The sequence below is a fragment of the Schistocerca gregaria genome, chromosome 3, assembly GCF_023897955.1.
Source record: "Schistocerca gregaria isolate iqSchGreg1 chromosome 3, iqSchGreg1.2, whole genome shotgun sequence".
NCBI lineage: Eukaryota > Metazoa > Arthropoda > Insecta > Orthoptera > Acrididae > Schistocerca > Schistocerca gregaria.
The window spans coordinates 168,777,491-168,795,341 of NC_064922.1; the positions used below are offsets into that span (position 1 = coordinate 168,777,491).

The 17,851-nt window shown below is 42.3% G+C and overlaps 1 protein-coding gene across 3 annotated transcripts in view; it reads right to left on the reverse strand.

Annotated features, from left to right (window-relative positions):
- The window catches only part of LOC126354604 (nuclear pore complex protein DDB_G0274915-like), a 128,279-nt gene that overhangs the window by 71,919 nt on the left and 38,509 nt on the right, over positions 1-17,851 (reverse strand). For all 3 annotated transcript variants that reach the window (XM_050004358.1, XM_050004357.1, XM_050004356.1), the window contains exon 5: positions 5,265-11,569. In XM_050004358.1, coding sequence (XP_049860315.1) covers positions 5,265-11,569 — 6,305 coding nt within the window. The remainder of the gene's footprint in view (positions 1-5,264; positions 11,570-17,851) is intronic.

A 17,851-nucleotide genomic window follows, 5' to 3' on the forward strand; every position in this document is an offset into this window, starting at 1 on the left:
CCGCTTATAGCGCTGAAGAGCCCGCCGGCGATCGCGAATCGCCTCTGCGATCTCGGGCGACCACCACGGCACAGTCCTCCGCCGAGGTGACCCGGATGTACAGGGAATCGCAGATGCCGCCGCAGAAACGATGCTGGTGGTGACCGACTGAACCACCGCATCAATCGGATCAGTGGAAGGAGGTGCGATCACTGCGACAGATGTAAATAAGTCCCAATCAGCCTTATTCAGAGCCCATCTGGAGGGGCGTTCAGAAGAGTGACGCTGTGGCAGTGACAGAAAGATGGGGAAATGGTCACTACCACATAAGTCGTCATGGACCCTCCAGTGGATGGATGGTGAAAGTCCGGGGCTGCAAATAGAAAGGTCAATGGCCGAAAACGAGCCATGGACCGCACTAAAGTGGGTCGCCTCTCCCGTGTTTAAAAGGCAGAGGTCAAGCTGTGACAGAAGAGTCTCGACATCTCTGCCCCGGCCAGTAATCGCGGCGCTACCCCACAAGCAGTTATGGGCGTTAAAGTCGCTCAGCAACACAAAGGGAGGCGGCAGTTGTCCTATCAATGCAGCCAACACATGACGAGAGACATCACCATCCGGCGGAAGGTACAAACTGCAGACAGTAATAGGCTGAGGCGTCCACATCCTTACAGCGACAGCCTCTAAGGGTGTATGAAGAGGCACACACTCGCTGTAGATAGAGTTAAGGACGTAGACGCAGACTCCACCAGACACCCTCTCATAAGCTGCCCGGTTCTTATAATAACCCCGATACCCTCGTAGGGCAGGGGTCCGCATTGCCGGAAACCACGTTTCCTGGAGGGCAATGCAGAAGAAAGGGTGACTGCTGACGAGTTGGCGGAGCTCAGCAAGGTGGTGGAAAAAACCGCTGCAGTTCCACTGGAGAATCACTTTGTCCATGGGCGAATTAGGCGTGAAGGGACCGAGGAGGCAGATCACGTCACTGGGTCACCTGCTGTCACCGATCAAGGACCAGTACAATCGGCGTCCTTGGCGTCTGAGGGTATGGCGAGATCCAGGTCCTCAGCGGACGCCAGGATCTCCACCTCATCCTCAGACGCAGAGCCTGTATGGAGCGGTGGGGTGGATGCCACCGCGCGTTCCTTGGCCTTAGAGGCCTTCTTCTTCTTCGTCTTCTCTCTCTGCTCCTTGGGCTTTACTGGCTGGGAGGGCTCCACCGATTCAGTCTCCGGGACGGAGGAGGTGCGGGAAGCCCTGCGACCAGCCGCTGGCCTGCTTTTCAGCCATTGGCTGACGTCACCCTTCCCAGAGGTGGAAACCTGGGAAGGGAGGGACCCGAGGGATCCCTTGCGAGAGAGAGTCGCCGAAGAAGTCGGACGCTTCTCCGGCTTAGAGTTGGGGACTTGTGTCCCCGATGGTTGGGGGGTCGTTGCTCCTGAGGTAGGTGGTGCAGGAGCAACAGATGGGGAAGTGCCCCCCACCATCAAGGGGGCAGGTGTAGTATTCCGGCTCAGAGTGTTCAGTGGAATCGGTGCAGCAGATGACAAAACTACTGTTTTGGCAGCGGTGGCATAGGAGCTGGTCAGAGCCACAGGATGTAGCCTCTCGTATTTCCGCTTAGCCTCAGTATAGGTCATGCGGTCCAGGGCCTTATATTCCATGATCCTTCGTTCTTTCAGTAGAACCTTGCAGTCTGGCGAGCAAGGGGAATGGTGTTCGCCGCAGTTCACACAGATGGGAGGCGGCGCACATGCAGTATTAGGATGTGAAGGGCGTCCACAATCTCTGCATGTCATGCTGGAAGTACACCGAGATGACATGTGGCCGAACTTCCAGCATTTGAAACACCTCATCGGGGGAGGGATATAGGGCTTCACATCACATCGGTAGACCATCACCTTGACCTTTTCGGGTAGGACGTCACCCTCGAAGGCCAAGATGAAGGCACCGGTGGCTACCTGATTATCCCTCGGACCCCGATGGACGCGCCGGACGAAGTGAACACCCCGCCGTTCTAAATTGGCGCGTAGCTCGTCGTCTGACTGCAAGAGTAGGTCCCTATGGAATATAATGCCCTGGACCATGTTGAGACTCTTATGGGGTGTGATCGTGACGGAAACATCCCCCAACTTGTCACAAGCGAGTAACCGCCGTGACTGTGCAGAGGATGCCGTTTTGATCAATACTGCCCCAGAGCGCATTTTGGACAAGCCCTCCACCTCCCCAAACTTGTCCTCCAAGTGCTCGACAAAAAACTGAGGCTTGGTCGCCATAAACGATTCCCCATCGACTCGTGTACAGACTAAATAGCGAGGTGAATAAGGTTCGCTGCCAACCGTAGCCTTTTGTTCCTCCCATGGTGTGGCCAGGGAGGGGAACGATTGTGGATCATATGCCTGAGCGTTGTATTGAGGCCGAGAACGCTTAGAGACTGCTGGCGGCTGGCCGCCAGCAAGAGATGATGTACCACGCTTCATCGCGGGTCATCCGCCCTGATGCCACCTACTCCGACCAAGGGCCCTCCCCACGGGCGCCACCCAGCCTCAGCAACGACCACCTGGCGGGATGGCCATTGCCGGGAGTCCCGATGCCCCAAGGAGACAGGCATCTACTCCTTGGCATACGCGGGGAGTTAACGGCGCAGGCATCAGTAGAGCGATCCCTGTGTTGTCAGGGGGCTACAACCGACAGGGTACATGGCGGCCCCACCACAACGGACTGGCTACCGTGCTGGATTTCAGGTGAAATGTAGTCCATGATCGTCATTGGCGCATAAAGCGACACAGCAGAGCAGACTGCAAAAACCGCACCCAAGAACAAAGCCACGCCCTAGAGATGGTGAGTGGGCGGGACAGCTATGCGACGACGACCAACCAAGCTAGAGATGGTAATGAGCGATGGACACATTGCACCTTGTAAGGCGCCCTTCCCCAATCAGCTCGCTCTTCGGAAGAATTTAGAAGATGGAGGTCAAACCCGGTAGGGGACCATCACATAAGGCCGAAACGTTTGAGACTCCTTTTAGTCGCCTCTTACGACAGGCAGGAATACCGTGGGCCTATTCTTACCCCCGAACCCACAGGGGGGACAGGACCATTGGGATTCAGCTGTTGATCAATGGAAACATGTCAGTTCTTTGGGCGAATCACACTTTTACTGCATTGGCTCAATGGTCATCGACACAAATGCACACAAATGCCGTCACTGAGGAGAACAGTGGCTTCAAATATGCAGCACGCCAGGAACCTGTGGTAGCAATTAAAGACAAGCTGACAGCTGCAAACCACCTGCATCCCTTCACGCATCATGTCTTCCCCAATGGTGATGTTATCTTTTAGCAGTACAATTGTCCATAACTGTGTTCCAGTGGTTTGAGGATCATTACAGTGAACCAATGTTAATATGACTTGGTGACCAAGTTCATGACCAAATTCACCTGATGCAAATCCTATGGAACCCATCTGTGTTGCTATTGGACACTATCGCCTCATACACAAATCAGCAGCTCATTATTTGTGCAAATTACATAACCTTTGTGTAGACATCTAATGCCACATACCTCCACAAAGCTACCAACAAACTGTCAGATCCCTGATACTGCGTATTAGGGAGTAACTAACTATGAAACAGGGAAAAATTCTTACAACATACCACAACAAGATACAATAAAGTTGTCCATGGCTGAGCCAACATTAAACTGTCTGTAGCTCCTCATATAACTGGCTGTTTAAGTTTATTCACGAGTTATAGGAAGGCAAGGGCCCAACTTAAACAGGACCTGTGTGATGAAGACCAGTCACGTTGAATCCAGTCTCCAGATTGAGGGTAGCTTTAGTTAGTAACCACTTAAAGTAAGTTATAATTTTTTTAAATGTATGTACACTGTGACAAAATTAATGGGATAGTGATACGTACATAACAGACAGTGGTCATATTGGGTACACAAGGTATAAAACGGCAGTGCATTGGGAGAGCTGTCATTAATACTCAGGTCATTCATGTTAAAAGGTTTCCGACAAGATTACAGCTGCACAACAGGAACTAACAGACTTTGAACATGGAATGGTAGCTGGAACTAGGCACATGGGACATACCATTTCAGAAATTGTTAGAGAATTCAGTATTCCAAGATTGACAGTGTGTCGAGAAATTTCAGGCATTACCTCTCAGCACAGACAATGTAGTGGCCAAACAGCCTTCACTTAATGACCAAGAGTGGCAGTGTTTGCACAGTTGTCAGTGCTATGAGACAAAAGACAATGTATGAAATCAATGCAGAACCCAATTATGGACAGGTGACAAACATATCTGTTGGTCAATGGAGCAAAATCTGGCATTAATGATCTATGGCAGCAGACAACTGATGCAAATGACTTTGCTAACAGCTTGACATTATCTGCAGCGCCGCTCCTGGGCTTGTGACCATATCAATTGGATTCTAGATGACTGGAAAATGGTGGCTTGGTCAGATGAATCCTGATTTCAATTGGTAAGAGCTGATGGTAGGGTTCGAGGGTGACACAGACCCCATAAGGTCATGGCCCCAAGTTGTCAACATTGCACTGTGCAAGCTGGTGGTGGCTCCATAATGGTGTGGACTCTGTTTACATGGTATGGACTGGGTCCTCTGGTCCAACTGAACTGATCAATGACTGGAAATGATTGTGTCTGGCAATTTGGGAGACCATTTGCAGTCATTTTTGGGCTTCACATTCCCAAACAACGATGGAATTTTTATGGATGACAACATGCCATGTCAGCGGAACAAATTGTTCACGATTGATTTGGAGAACATTCTGCACAATTTGAGTGAATTATTTGGCCACCCAGACTGCTCGACACGAATTCATGTAACATTTATGGAACATATCACAAGAGGTCAGTTCGTGCACAAAATCCTCCACAGGCAATACTTTTGCAAATATGGATGGCTATAGAGGCAGCATGGCTCAACATTTCTGATAGGTACTTCCAATGGCTTGTTGGGTCCATGACTCCTCAGGCTTCTGCATTATGCCAGGCAAAAGGAGGTCCAACATGACATTAAGAGGCATTACATATTTCTGTCACCTCATTGTACATATATAAAAAATGTCATTTGCAATTACAGACAACTTTCTAAGCATTTTACTGTAAACATTGTAAAAAGCAGCACAAAGCAAAAGGCTGAATGAAACTAGTTAGGTGGATAAACTATTATTATTATTATTATTATTATTATTATTATTATTATTATTATTATTATATCATCACTATCATTAAATAAGTAAATCTGATCCACAAACCTGGTATGCTGGCCACAGATGATGCAGTAGGAATTAGTGATGATGAGAAGAATGGTGCTGAGCTTGATGAGAAATCACTGTTGGTTGCCGTAACATGGGGTGGGCAGAAGAGTGATGATGAAGCTGCATCTCCCATGACGTTGGAACCAGACATCAACAAAACTGACGGTGAACTGTCATGGACAGTAGGTCCTGATGATGGAAATGATTGAAATATTGTTCCAGAGCAAAAGCTGTTACCGGCATCACGTGAAAATAAATGTGAAGCAGTGTTCGGAGGCAAGGTACCTAAATGTGTGCCTCCCGAGACCGGTTTTACTGTCGACGGTAATGGTGGCTGCAAGCTAAGAGATTTACCACAGGTATCAGAAGATGTTGGGAGAAGTGCTGGTGGAATACCGGTAAGTGGCCGATCAGTGGAATTCTGGTGAGTTACAGACATCGTATTAATGGATGGTACGCCAACAGAAGACTGGTTTGAACCACGGGCAGCAACGGACGTAAGAAGAGGTGCCAAGCTACTTCCACTCTGGCCTACATGATTGGCAGAAGTTGTCAAGAGCATTGGTGGTATACTGACATTATCCTGTCCCAACAGATTGCTTGTGGTGGATTGAAACAACAAAGATGATTGGTTGCCTGTAGTAACAGTCGTGGCAGGAAAAAGAGAAGATTGCACCTGAGGGAAACTGCTAGCACGACTCGAAGCTGGAGTGAAAATGTTTGATGTCATAGAATTTCCATTGGCATTGTAAGTGCTACTGGACACAGGAGGAGGGAATAAACTGTGTGTGCTACTAGCAGTTTCTCTGTGATTACAAGTTACTGGAGGGAATAGGGATGAGGTTACAGGTGGTAATATAACAGGCTGACTCGTCTGACTAGGAACTGAGGTAAATAATGTTGTTGCTGTAGCTGTTTGCCCATTCCCATGGCCACACTGTGATGGGAAAAGTGCTGATGATGGAAGAGGCATATTATTCTGTGTTTGCATTTGACTGGATGTAGCAGGTGGGAAGAATAATGAAGATATCTGCTGCGTACTGCAACGTGTATCAGGTGTAGTCATCCAATTTACAGGAGCCCTTGAGTGAGTGTTTGTTGAGAGGGTGCCTTCTCCAGGCATACTTGATGCTGGTTTGCAGCTGTTGTACTGAACAGAACTTGGAGTAGACTTGTGGGTTTCACAGGCCACTGATGTCGGTCCTCTCTTGTAGATCTCTGGCTGATAAGAATGTTGAACTTTTCTGTAATTCTCAACCTTGTTTGATCTCAGAGCTGACTTGTAATTGTCAAGACTGAGACAAGCTGGTCCAGGCTTAGATGCCTGCTCACAATGAGAGGAAACAGCTAAGAATCTGTAACTATCTTGCTTGAATGACGAAGCCACATTTGCATTATAACTATTGACTCCATCTGATGTAATTAAGTGTTTGCCATTGCTAGGTTTTTCTGCGACTATATTTTGTTTGAACTGTTCCTTTTGATTTGCATGAAAGTCTGGCTTAAAATGGCCACACTGATCCAAAGGTGGAATATCAGTCGCATGACTCTCCTGGCTCGTCCTGTAGACATCACTTCGTACAATTCCTGGTGCCGAGTGATACAAATCAAACTGTGATGATGACTGAGGCTTGAATTTATCATGCAATAATGGTGTTCGACTAAATGCTTCACCACACACAGATGATGATGCTACACTATAACTGTTCTGAGGCACAGGGCTTAATGTTTGTTTGTAATTTTGACTTTCACTGGTGCGTGATACTATCTCTGCATGTGATGTCATTAACTTGTAAGTATTACTTTGAGGTAGAGGAAATTTTTTATACGATTCAGAGGCAACTGACATTGCTGCTCTGTAATTACCATAATCACCTTTCGATGTATCACTGCCCAACTCACTCTGATTGTTTGGCAACGACATCTTGTAAGAGCTCTGTTGCAAAGTGTTGTTCTGAACAGATGAAGGAATTAAAGAATTAATTACACCTCGAGATGACACTGTTTCTTGGCCTGTTTCATTTGTAATAGGAAATGAATAACCTGGACCAATCCCTTGAGAATGTCTCAATACTTCAGATGCACAGTCCTTTAGTTGTTGCTGCCCTGTTTTGCATACAGATGAACTTCGCCCACAATTCTTGGCACTGTTGATGTCAATGCCAATCTTTGTTGTAGGAGGAGAGATATTTGGCAAAAATACATCTGAGGAGTTTCGCAAACTTGTAAAATTCTCATTGTGGGAAATATTTGATACAGAAGCCACTGGTGGGATTGTACTCCATGACAGAATTCCAAAGTTTGAGGAGCTGTTGGCCATCGAGAAGGATGACATGGTTGTAGATTTTACGTCTTCTGCAAATGAAGATATCTGAGGAACTGGCAATGCAGTGAAATCTGTACAACTGAAGCTGTTCACTGGTAAATTCTGCATACTTGTTACTGACTGGTTATTGCCACTGAATCTTCCTGCACTGGTGGTCACAGAAACCTGACTAACACTGCTGGTACCCTGCAAATTTTGAGAAATGCTTTGAACAGAAAGTGCAGGCAGCGGTGTTTTGAATAAGTCACTGCCGCAATTGTTCACCTTATGAATTCCTGAGCCCAGAGTATCTGACTGCATCAAATTTACAGTCATATTATTTGACTGCTGTGATGAACAAATACCTGATGGAATACTGACAGGCAAATGGCACGTCTCTCTGCTTGTAATGGGATGTTTTGAGAGATTTGTGTACTGGAAACTTTTGTTGTGATCAAACGTTTTATCAAACGGCAAAGATGCTAAACAAGGCTCAGGAAGGGTGAAATTTGTATGAAAACTGTCAGATGTGCCATATGGCATTTTGATGGGACTCGTTTCAACAGCTCTCTTATTTACAGGTGCACACGATTCATATGTAAAAGAGAAACGGTTATTAGTGGGTGTCTTAAACAAAGGCAAATGGTGCTGATCATTTCCAATAGTTGGAAGAGAACCACTTGTTATTTTTGAATAACTGCTGCTATTTGGTGTCATAAAGATATTGTTGTTGTTGTTATTATTATTGTTATTATTATTATTATTATTATTGCTAGACATGCTTTGCTCAGAATTAACAAGTATTTTACTGTTTGGACCGGAATTTGTATCAGATGAACAAACTTGAGTTCCAACACTCCTGCTTTGCTCAGACACCCCAATCTGCAGTAATGATGGTGCACCCTGTCCAACACCACTGTCATCTGGGACATTATCGACTGCTCTTGATCCCCCTGACACAAGAGGAAATGACAATAAAAACTGAGCTGTCGGTGAAATTGATTCAGAGCAATGACCAGCAGGAACATTCAAAGATGCAAACAGATCACCTGCAAATTCAGAGCCACTACAGTGACAGCTTCCAAAGAGATTATGACAGTCTCCCTTAGCAGTTTCTAAAACTCCATCATTTTCCTTTTCATTTGCTTGTGAACTTGTGGTCTTTACATCATCAGTGCTTTCATTTTTTTCAGCCTGCCTTTGTGCCTGGTTTGACTTCGCCTGTTGCTCAGAAACTAATTCTTCACTTCTTTTACTTGCACACATATCAATAGTCTTTTCCAGTTTTTGTTCCACATCATGGGACAAATCAGGCATCATTTTACCAGTGACAGTGTATTGTAGAGAATGGCTAGTATTATTCACTTCCTGGGTTAAATGAGTAGACTTTGTTAACTTTTGTTCTACATTCAGGCACTTGGATACCCCTATAACAGTCTTGAAGTCACAGGGTGAGTTATAATTATTATCACCCATGGAATTTTCAGATTGGATTGTACAAACACTGGAATTAGTCTCAGAAACTTGCTGAATATTATAAGACACTGATTCTTCCACTGGCTTTGTGCTTTTACGACCTGTAACTGAAACACTTTCAGATGATGCTGACACACAGTCTGTAACTGATGATACAACAGTACAAATGTCCTTAAGCTGCTTGTAGAGTGCTGTTCCTGCAAGTAAGGGTGCACCACTACTTTTGGAGCTGTTTATATTTTCTATGGCTGATGGTGAAGTTCTTTTTGAGGTAATACCATGTGGAGATACAGGGGGGATTTCAGCACTACTACTGTAACTAATAGCCTGTTTACTGCTAGCTGAAGGTTGTTCCTTACTTAATGTTTCCTCAGAATTAAGCTGAGAAGCAAACAGGATGGTTGCATCAGAAAAGGAATTACCACTAGTTGAATTAGTAGCACTATCCGATGACACCTTCGGTAACTCTTCCGATATCAATGTAACTTTTTCTGCTGGAGATGGTGTCTTACTCTCATAATTCTCAGTTACAAGTGTATTGTCCTGGCTATTAGTACTTTTTGCTAGTGACTCAGTGGGGCTTCTGACATTATCTGCAAGTTTTGTTAAATTTTCAGGAAGACCTTCATTCAATACTGTTTTGGAAGTGATACCACTAAAGCAGTTGAGATCTGTATCTGAAATTGGTGCTGGAAAACCCTTTTCTTGTGACACCTTCTGATAGTCACTTCTTGTTTTCTTTTCTGACTCACAACTATTCTGATCAGTTGCATTTTTTTCGTTTTCTGGCGTAGCCTCAGCATTCAAACACAATCCTCCTTCCTGTGGAGTTCCTTGTGCCTTTGATTCATAAACTGTTAATTGTGAACCATAATTTATTTCTTTTGCAGTTTTGTCGACTTTCTGTTCATCCTGTGATGTGGGACACATATTATTTAACAGTGTAAAATCAGACTTCTCATTTATAGTTGGTTCCTTTACTGTTCTTGTTCCCTGAGAATTTGTATGTTCCCGAGTGCTTCGTAATTCTCTACTCCCATCTGGTTCATTAAAAATCTGCCGAACACTCTGGTCTAACCAAGTATTCTGAACCAAGTTACACTTCTCAGAATATTTCTCTTGCAATAAGGAGCTACACAAAACATTATTAAAATTGTCATTATCTACACTACTTTTAGCAGCTGAGGTAATATGGTTCATAACATCAAGAAGTTCTTCAGGGACAGATGCATTCTGATCTTCCACACTGTGTTCTGAGGTAGCTGATGAACAGGATCCAGCATTTTGAGTGCTTTCTGATGTTGCATTTGTCACTGAGGTCTTTAATAAAGGTTTTGTTTTACACAATGAATCTACACTATAGCTCACATGACTAGACAATGTAGATACAACAGTACTTTTAGTATTAGATTTTATCACTGAATCTGAGGTAGAGCATGACTGTTTTGAGGTAGATTCTTGATCAGACAAATTTGTAAACAAATTCACTTCAGTCTTTCCATTAACTTCTTTGCCTTTCTTCCTAGTTAGCTGGTAAGATTCTGGTATATCATCATCACCCCTTTTTCTTTTGTTTCCACCATCTGTGTTATTGGATGTTATTTCTGATGTTTCCACTGTGATTTTGTTTTCATCTAATGGGGTTGGTTTATCAACACTATCAACCTTTTCACAGTCAACAACATTTCCCAAATCCCCATTGGTTGTAGTACTCAGTTCACATGAGGTACCTGAGCAAATGTCAACATTGCTTTGGGAAGACACACTCATTTCTCTATCATATTGCCCATTGCCAATTTGCATTTCAAATGGAGGTCCACTTGTAGCATTAATTTCAAATGTTGGAATTATATTTTCTGTAGATTTATGATGACTGTCATTAGCATTTATGCCTCCACAATCTTCATTTAATTTTCTTATGTTGGAAGATCTTGGACATTTCTCCTGCTGCATTTTTGCAAAAACATCTGCTGCTTCCGCCATATCCACATTATCACCAGTGGCTTTACTTTTGGGATGATCTTCTGTCATCTTCTGACAGGCTTGCTGGCTTTTGTCACAACTGATGCTGTTAGCAGATTGATCAAACTTTGTTGTTATAATGTGGCTATCATGAGCTTCACTTTTGTTCTTTTCCTGTCCCAGCATGGTTGTATTTGCTTCTGTTTCAACAGCTGGTGCTACTCCAACATTTTCGTATGCAGTTGCTTGCTCACGTGCATCTGATAATGTAAATTTATTATCATGCACAATAATGTCCAACTCGTTTTTTTTCGTAGAAAGTGACTCAGTTGGTCTAGCATTTCCTCCTACATTGACTTTTCTTACACTGATTGGCTTTTGCACAAGATGCACATTTTTCTTGATTTTGTGATTTTTGCTTGTGTCACGAGTAGCTTTAACTGTTCCCAGTCTGTTGGTAGAACTACTTTTGCTCTTCGTACCTGGGACATCTTTGCTTGGACATGCAGACCGAGGCACAACAGGATGATCAACACGTGTTTTATGCGCTGCCACTGGCCTGCAAGAAAACAAAAATGAATGAAAAGTGCTCCTACATAACTTCAACACACATAAACACTACGAGTGTGTGAAACAGTACAAAATCTTCCTGACTGGATGGAAAGACCAATTTCAAGGTTGCTATGATTTAGCAATTTGTTACAAGCCACAAACATGATTACGCAAAATAACAAAGGTTACAATAAACAATATTCAATTTCATAATGCAGTACTGAAACCCAGTCACATTCTTAAGTTCTTTAGTTAAAATATTACAAAGCAAACTACAATCTTAACATATAAGACGTCTTAAGTAATTGCAAATTATTACATATTATAAACAAAGAGAAAAAAGACAACAGGAATATACACCTTTCTGCATAACTGATTTAATTATGTGATACTTAAAGGTTAATGGATCATAAAGCAATCACATATTATGAGGGACATTTCATAAATAATGCACAGTTTGGTATTACTGTGGATTGTTTGAAGCAACAACAATGATAATTACATCAGATGTAGTTAGGAGCTTAAGGAAGAAGCACATTTTTGTTTTTTTGCAGTGTACTCTAAAATAAAATTGGTGAGAGGTAAAATGGATCCTTTAAGGGCCTCGGATTCTGTATCTGTTGAATACCATAAGTTGTACATTAAGATCGAATTTTATGCAGCAATAACCCAACAGAAATCCACAGTGCATTAAGTGAAGTTTGTGGTGAGTTTGCGGTAGACCGTAATACAGTTTCAGATTGGTTTAATCATTTTCTCAGTGGTTGTATGAGCATAGATGATAATCCAAGACCCAGAAGACCAAAAACGTCAACAGATGAACTAAGTGTGAAAGTTGTGGCAGGTGCTCTTGAAGAATACTGCAGCACTACTAGTGAGGAACTCTCTGAAGCTACAGGAATGCCTCCAACATCAGCATTCTGTATTTTGACAAACGATTTGAAGAAGAGAAAAATTTCTACCAGATGGTTCTCACATTCTTGGCTGCTGAAGAGATGCAGAAATGCCTGGACATTTCTACCTTGCTCAAATAATGATTCAACCATGGAGGTCAAGGAGTCTTGTGTCAAATTGTTGCTACTGATGAAATATGGATTAGAGACTTTGAACCAGAGTTGAAATCGCAGTCCAAAGAATGGAGAGCATCAGATTCTCAACACCCAAAAAAATTTTGATATGCTCAATCAAAGCTCAACAAATGATGACTTTTGCTTACAATCACCAAGGAATAATCAAGACAGGTGGAATTCCATGTGGAACAAGTGTCAGAGCAGTCTATTATCATACGTTCATGTAACACTTGTGCAGGACAAGTCTTGCATATAGGTCTACTAAGGCTCATATCCCTGTAATAGAGATAGATGCAAGACCTGACCCTTACAACCTCCCACTAACACCTGCTCCAGCCTAGTCATAAACATCACCTATCCCACCAAAGACAGGGGTACCTATGAGACCAGTCATGGGATCTACTAGTTAAGCAGCAACCACTGTGGTGCATTCTATTGGGGCATAACAACCAAAAAGGTGTCTGTACGCACGAATGGCCACCGACAAACTGTGGTCAAGAAACAGCTGGACCACCCTGTGACTGAGCACACCTCACAACATGATGCTCTTCATTTCTATGACTGCTTCACAGCCTGTGCCATCTGGATCCTTCCCACCAACACCAGCTGTTCTGAATTGTGCAGGCAGGAACTCTCCCTGCAATATATCAGACTTTCCCATAACCCTGCTGGCCTCAACCTTTGTTACTCATTGTCCTTAACCACATAGCCTCTTCCCTCTTTCCATTCCATCACTACACAGCTCTCTATTCCACCAACACATCCAGGCTTTTTACTTCTCTCCTTTTCCGCTACCTCCCTTCTCTCCTGCACCCTCCAACTAACCTCCCAACAGCATCTAGCAGCCCTACCCCAGCTTGCTCTGACAAGTTGCACATTACCATCCCGCACCCCTACCCTGCTATCCCTTTTCCTCCCTGCTCCAGCCTCCTCTTTACTCCCACCACCCAGTTGCTTCTCCCATTATGCGCTGCCAAAGACTGTAGTCCTGTGTACGTGAGCTGCATTTGTGTGTGTGTGTGTGTGTGTGTGTGTGTGTGTGTGTGTGTGTTGTTTATTTTAGACAAAGGCCTTGTTGGCTGAAAGCTCACTTTCTGACAGTCTTTTTGTTGTGCAAATCAGCATCTCCGCTATATGGCGGGTAGCAACTATCCTTTTTGTAATATTTTTACATTCCAACCTGAATTTTCCATTGTTTGGAATATGAAATGCATCACTAGCTCGGGGCATTTTTCCAGAGGGACTGAAATACGCCATTGTTAAGCCCCTCTTTAAGAAAGGTAATAAGAGAGATGGCAATAATTACCGATGTTTTTTACTACTGACATCAAATTTCCAAAATCTATAAGCAGGTGATGTGTTCTCGAATAGTATCTCACCTTAGTAACAACATATCCTCACTAGTCACAGTTTGTGTTTCAGAAGAGTTGCTCTATTGAGAATGCCATTTACATTCACACTCACCTAATACCACAGGCATTAAATAATAAAATACAGCTGGTTGGTATTTCCTGTCACCATCTGTGGCATTTGACTGTGTGAATCATAGTATTCTCCTTGATAAATTGAAGTTTTGTGGGATTGGTGGTACAGCCAAACAGGGGATAATCTCGTATCTAACCAAAAGAATGCAGAAAGTTTTACTTAGTAATTGAACAAATATTGTCCAGGGACATAATTCTGACTGGGGAGAAATCACATATGGAATTCCCCAAGGTTCAATCCAAGGGTCACTGCAAACATTAGTGTAACCAATCCAAGCATACATACAGAAACAGAAGAAATGCTAAACAATGTTCTTAGAAGTACCACTCACTGCTTTTCTGTGAATGGTCTCAACCTCAGTTTTAAAAAGACACAACACATTCAGTTCTGCACATCTAGGTGTATACACCAATGATAACTGTAACACATGGAAGACAAAATTAAATAGGGTGGAAACTTCAAAATTCTTGTGTGTCCATACTGATCAGAATTTAAACTGGAAAAAACACATTTTGGGACTCCTAAAAACTTAGCTCAAGCACATTTGCACTTTGCATCATTGCAGATTTTGAGGAAAAGCAAATCAATAAGTTGACATATTTTGCACCTTTTCATTCAATAACGTCATATGGAATAATGTTCTAGGGTAATTCATCTTTAACCCACTAGCGCCATGCGTTGCCATATGGAAATTTTTGTAACACTTTTTTAAAATCGTTGACTCCACAACATCAACGAAGCAAGACTGTTGACAGCACTGGATTTCGTTCCGCAAGACTGTAAAGATCACTACAATGCAACAGTTTTAACAATACATTTAAATTCTGCAGCGTAAGCAGTGTTGGAAGACGTCGTTTGCTGAATGACAAAGAAAAATGGAGTATAAGTTTGAGTAAGTATGTTTTACATGGTAAATTACAATATATAATTTGGTTTTTTAGTATGGTTGTGCTTTAAATACTTACATATATACTCTTTGGAGGTTACAGCTTGCTGTGAAATAAATTACATTCATTTACGCCATTTGAACATTGCTGATGCCATATGGCAATGCTAGGTGCTTGTACTCAGTAAAAGGACGAATTTACTCTTTTTTGTTTTAGAAGAGGTTTATTGCTTGCTGATGCGCTGGAGATTCTTTATAATGCCAAGAAAGATCGGGAATATTTTGAAACAGCAATAGAGAAGAATGATGGATTATTGTATGTGCGGTCGCTGGACAACTCAGTTGTCACAATGATCTATCCTCCATGTGGTGCACAAGAAGTTGGCCAAGTCAAGAGATTCTCGCAACTACGAAAGCAAAATATAATGTTTCTCAGACCAAAACTTGTAGCCAAATATAATACCGTATTTACTCGGATCTAAGCCGCACTCGAATCTAAGCAGCACCTGAAAAATGAGACTCGAAATCAAGGGAAAAAAATTTTCCTGAATCTAAGCCGCACCTGAAATTTGAGACTCGAAATTCAAGGAGAGAGAAAAGTTTTAGGCCACCACCTCCAAATGAAAACAAAGTTGGTCCATTGTCATATGAGACACAATTTAGGTTGAATGAATGACTGTACAGCTACAGTAGTTTGGTTCCAGCTGTAAGCCTAGCACTTAAGCTTTACCAGGTAGCCATTGCTATGTGTCAGGTGCTCCGTCCGTATTTATACAGGTACCCTTACTTTTTCACGTGCTTCGTCTGGTTTGAATTGATTGCTTATTTGTCTTTGATCTGATAAGTGCTGTTCTCTTTGTTATAGGCGTTTATGTCACTCTAAGCTGAAAATGCATTACTGTACTGTGTCATGCATTATTTGTCGCATTCTGATAATGAGTGTTTACGGCCTCTCGCCGCTCGCGGCATGGCTTGCTTTTGTGCGCGCTACCGCCGCTTACTATTAAAAAAAAAGAGAGGAATTGTCTCATAAGCAAAATAATGGCAAGAGACTGCTATTTGTTATTACTTACATTGCTGCGTTCTTTGATAATGATCAACAAGAACCAAATAATAGACTGCATATGATAGATGTTCTGAACAAGAGCTTAGCGAAAAAATTTCTCCGTTTGAAAACCTTTGCAGCCACCTCTCTAGTACATTACATTCTGCACAGAAATTAGAGTCATCTTAGATTTAAAAAGCTAGCCAATTGCCGAGCTTCATTTCTGACTGTATCACTATTAGGCATAAGAATAATATGAATATAAACATGACGTGATATGTGTATTCTTCCGTGTTTGCTACTGTATCACTCTAGTTTCGTAGTTTATTATGCAGACAGGATTTAAATGAGATAGCAGCAAACACGAAAGAATACATGGCAAAATGTTTATATCCATATTATTTTTATGGTCAAGAGAATACTGCATGTGATTCACAGTTCACAAAAGTTCCTATTAGCAACCATCTCTTCTCACAGGTAGGAAAAAATTCAGAACGTACAGTTGGCCATATTGACAAACATCCCAAACAGTCTTGCCAGTCAGATTTTCATAGTACATTGAAATGCTGCTACATTCAAAGATGACACAATACGGAATTTGTATTTACTTCGTTCGATAATGTATGAAAATACAGTGGTCGAAACTCGGTGCGGAGAAAAAAGCACGTCATCCACCATTTTTATTTATTTATTTTTTAATTTATTTACTGACGCAGAGGTTTTTGTGCCAGTATTTATATTTCTGCCTGCAAAGCATGCCTGTGTAACGCTACATATATTCGATGGAGGAAGTTAGTTGTGGCGGCACCTACCAACATTTTTCAGAACTTCCGCTTACTTCGCACTCGATTCTAAGCCGCCGGCGGTTTTTTTGTATTACAAAAAACGGAAAAAAAGTGCGGCTTAGATTCGAGTAAATACGGTACATATATGGGAGGTACTGATCAGATGGATCAGAATCTAGCATGCTATCGCATAGCAATAAGAAGCAAGAAATCGTACTGGTGTCTCTTTACATGGTTGTTAGATGTTGCCCTACAAAACAGTTGGATTTTGTATAATAAAGCAAGAAACCAAACTATTTCTCGGCTTGATTTCATGATAGAAGTAGCAACAGTGTACTTGCAAAGACACCAAGCTTTACCAAAAGGAGCCAGGAGACCATCTCTACATCAAGGACATGTTCCGACAGCCATATATCAGATTCAAAGATTCAGTTACATTTGATAAGACTGACCACCTCGTCCAGCACAAAGAAGGAAACAAGAAGAAAAGGTGTGAACACAAGGACTGTAAATCTATTGTGAGAACAATGTGTTCGAGGTGTAATGTGGGACTGTGTATTGACTGTTTTATTCCATTTCATGTAAAATAATGCTGAGTTCAAGGTTTGATTTTTGATTATTAATTGTACTGTGTTATAAAGTATCAATAGTATGATGAAGACTGAATAATAAATTTGAACAAAACTTATATATGTAATAAGAAATTTCAATAACCTAATTATTTTAGTTGAGGTTGTAATCCATATAAATTTAGGTAGTGAAAGCCCCTAGCGTTGCCATATGGCAACATCAAACATCTCGCTAATGGTGGTAATGACTTTCATCAAAACAACTCTGTTGTGCAATTTATGCCTTTTACAGAATTAATAATGCAATTTTTATCACAAAATCATGAAAAAATTAATTCCGGCACTAATGGGTTAAGCAAGTTAAGTCTTCATTCCTAAAAAACATGCTGTAAGAATAATAAGTAGTGCTCACCCACAATCATTTTGTAGAGTTAAATGAGTAGGGCATT